General features: G+C 42.6%; 1 protein-coding gene across 1 annotated transcript in view; it reads left to right on the top strand.

Annotated features, from left to right (window-relative positions):
• Positions 1–129: 129 nt before the first annotated feature.
• LOC113804475 (MAM and LDL-receptor class A domain-containing protein 2) overlaps positions 130–2,500 on the top strand; it is a gene marked incomplete in the record, with an annotated part of 173,084 nt that continues 170,713 nt past the window's right edge. Inside the window, 4 exon segments of the mRNA XM_070143921.1 lie at positions 130–448; positions 1,399–1,533; positions 1,649–1,834; positions 2,146–2,388. Of these exon segments, the coding sequence (XP_070000022.1) occupies positions 145–448; positions 1,399–1,533; positions 1,649–1,834; positions 2,146–2,388 (868 nt within the window).

Here is a 2,500-nt window from a genome sequence, read left to right as displayed (position 1 = left end):
ATTCGACCAGTCTCAGCCAATCACAACACATCCAGTAACCATTGGTCGGTTCACACAACAGCTCTGCCCAAGCTGTAGCTGACCTGTCTTCGGCGAGGCTGTTGTGGGATCCCAGGACAGAAAAGACTAGTGTGACCATAACTAATGCGAGTAACGCCAGACATGATAAAAGCATTCAACACCTGGCATCACAGACACACTATATCACTACTTCTACTACAGGTTATACTGGAAGGCTTGAGACTACCTGGCACAGTCGGACACATGGCCTGGGACGACCTGAGCGTAGTGAGAGGACCTTGTAAACCACCAGGAACTTGTGACTTCGAGTCCGGACTGTGCGGATGGGTGGATGTCCCAGACTCCCAGGGGAACAGCTGGGAGTGGCTGAAGGCAGAAGAAGCCAGCGACGGTGTTTTGGTTGACCACACAACTAACAGCGGAGAAGGTAGTTTTCTTAAGGGGCGGTCACACGAGCGTTTTTACACCGATAAATCAATGGAAAATTGAACTTTTCCACTACCAGCAAGTTCCGAGTCGACAATACCTCTGATGTAGAAGCAGACTATATGCATCGTTCACAAATCGAGGAAGTGGCTTGTCAAGAAAGTCTATAGTCTGCTAAGGAAAAAAATACTCAACTGCGTACATAAAAATATTATTTATATTTAAATCAATATAATTTTATCAACATATATTTTAATTTATACATTTATATTTTCAAAGTGTGCTTATCAATTCACGGAAATTCATTTGCGCTACCGCGGCGTCATCATTGTTTAAAAGCGCGTCTTCCAAGTTCCTCAAAGAAGAGTTTTTCTTTTTTTGCCAAAATCAGCAGAGTATGGTTTAAACTTCTGCTATTTCTTCTCTGCAACCCCGAACGAACCCATATACGCCGTTTACGTAACCTTTCAGCCTCCATTGTAGCTACAGATGACAAAATACTGAGGAGGGTCGCTCGGGAAATCTTCGTGGACGCCATGTTTGTCGCTGACATCGCGCGCATACGCGACGGTTCTTTTCGCTCCTTGTGACCAGCAAGTTGGGAAACCGCAGACAAATCGTTCCGGCTACAGGATCATATCACAAACTGGTTGTTGAAAAAAGCGCTCGTGTGACCGCCCCTTTATCTGCTGGTTGAAAGGGAGTTGACGTTGGGGACTATGTATTCCCCATTTCTTTTTAAAGAATGCGTAATTTGCTATTGTTATCGTTATGTAAGTAATTTACATGCTTGAAAGACAATAAAATGCTGGTCGTGTACAGATTATATCAATAGAATTGTCTTTCTCATAATGTGAATGATAGGAAAAGTTGTAGGCCATCCCTCGGGCATATAAGGTACTTAAAAAATGTATTCTTTTATCAAACATCAACTTTCTTAAATTATTTCAGGCCACTACATATCCTTTGACTTAACGCAATGTGCTTTTGGCTCCACCTGTTCTGCTGAACTTAAAAGCAATGACATTACCCCGGCCTATGACACCTACTGCTTGTCTCTCTTCATGAACAGTCTCCAGAGTAATAGTAAGTTGTTGTATGTTTTACACGGTCTTTGTATATTTGTAGACAATCAGTTTGAATAAAAAGTTCTAGAAATATGAATAACGCATGGCTTAATTCGTAATCTTTTTATCTGCAGGTGACACAAATGTTGTTAGCATTGAGATCGTCAATGTGGAAAGAAACACATCCCGAGTAGCAATGACGCTATATAATCCATTTAACTACATCTGGAATAACTTTAGAGTCACACTGAACAGCATCGACTATTTGTTCCACTTAAGCGTGAAAGTTAAGATGCTTCCGGATTTCCTTAATGGCCAAGGTAAAATGAGGAAACTGAAGTAACATATCCTGATCTCTAAATATTTGGATTATAAGGAGTAAATTGACCAACTTCCATGGGGATTTTATTACATTTCAATGAAGAATGTTGTATTCAAAGATGAGTATTATTTAGATGTACAGAAAATTCGATCTCGTTGATTCAAGATATTATTTAATGCGGCATGTTTATGGGTGTGGGGGGGGGGGGAGCATGGCCATTAATAAGACTTGCGAGTACTTTACAGTCTAAACAAAGCAGATCGCATCATCTCTCAAACATATCACAGGACCTTACAAATTTCACAACAGCATACAACGCCCTGGACGACCTGCTCTTAGAAACGGGCAACTGCCAATGGATGGGCAGCACTACACCTGCGCCTGTCACTACACCTGCACCAGAAACAAAGCTCACCTGTGACTTCGAGAATTCCAACCCATGTGACTGGACACAGGACTTGACTGATGGAGGCGACTGGGTTCTCACCTCAGGGGCGCTTCTCAGTTCCGATCAGGGGCCTCTTGTCGACCATACGACGCATCTGTCGGAAGGTAGGGGAGAAGGGAGGAAGGAATTTAGGAAGAAAGGAAGATAGAGAATGGGTGGAAAGGAGAAAGGAAGGGAGTATGGAAGGAAGGCTGATAGGAGGAGGGTAGAAAATAA

The sequence above is a fragment of the Penaeus vannamei genome, chromosome 31 (assembly GCF_042767895.1).
Source record: "Penaeus vannamei isolate JL-2024 chromosome 31, ASM4276789v1, whole genome shotgun sequence".
NCBI lineage: Eukaryota > Metazoa > Arthropoda > Malacostraca > Decapoda > Penaeidae > Penaeus > Penaeus vannamei.
This window is presented reverse-complemented; position numbering and strand designations above follow the sequence as displayed.